This window comes from Penaeus monodon, chromosome 27, assembly GCF_015228065.2.
Source record: "Penaeus monodon isolate SGIC_2016 chromosome 27, NSTDA_Pmon_1, whole genome shotgun sequence".
In the NCBI taxonomy this organism is placed as follows: Eukaryota; Metazoa; Arthropoda; class Malacostraca; order Decapoda; family Penaeidae; genus Penaeus; species Penaeus monodon.
The window spans coordinates 2,779,667-2,779,882 of NC_051412.1; the positions used below are offsets into that span (position 1 = coordinate 2,779,667).

At 36.6% G+C, this 216-nt stretch overlaps 1 protein-coding gene across 1 annotated transcript in view; it reads left to right on the forward strand.

The window, feature by feature from the left end:
• Positions 1–216, forward strand: part of LOC119590544 (conserved oligomeric Golgi complex subunit 5-like) — a gene marked incomplete in the record, with an annotated part of 11,598 nt that overhangs the window by 6,954 nt on the left and 4,428 nt on the right. The window contains 1 exon segment of the mRNA XM_037939200.1: positions 51–184. Within this exon segment, the coding sequence (XP_037795128.1) occupies positions 51–184 (134 nt within the window).

The window sequence follows — 216 nt, forward strand, 5'->3', positions numbered from 1 at the left end:
CATATGTTTTTAGAATATTGTTTTAATCACATTTTTAATGTTATCACCAGTGAGCTGAACATATCTGCAGTTGACAAATCACTGAGTGAGACTGTGGCAAGAAATGTTGTAAAGACACTACAACTTTTCTGTACTAAGTGTGAGCAGTTGTTGGTCACAGACGGGGAGGCCAGTCAAGTTATTGGTAAGTTTCAGAACCAAATTATTTCCTGTAGA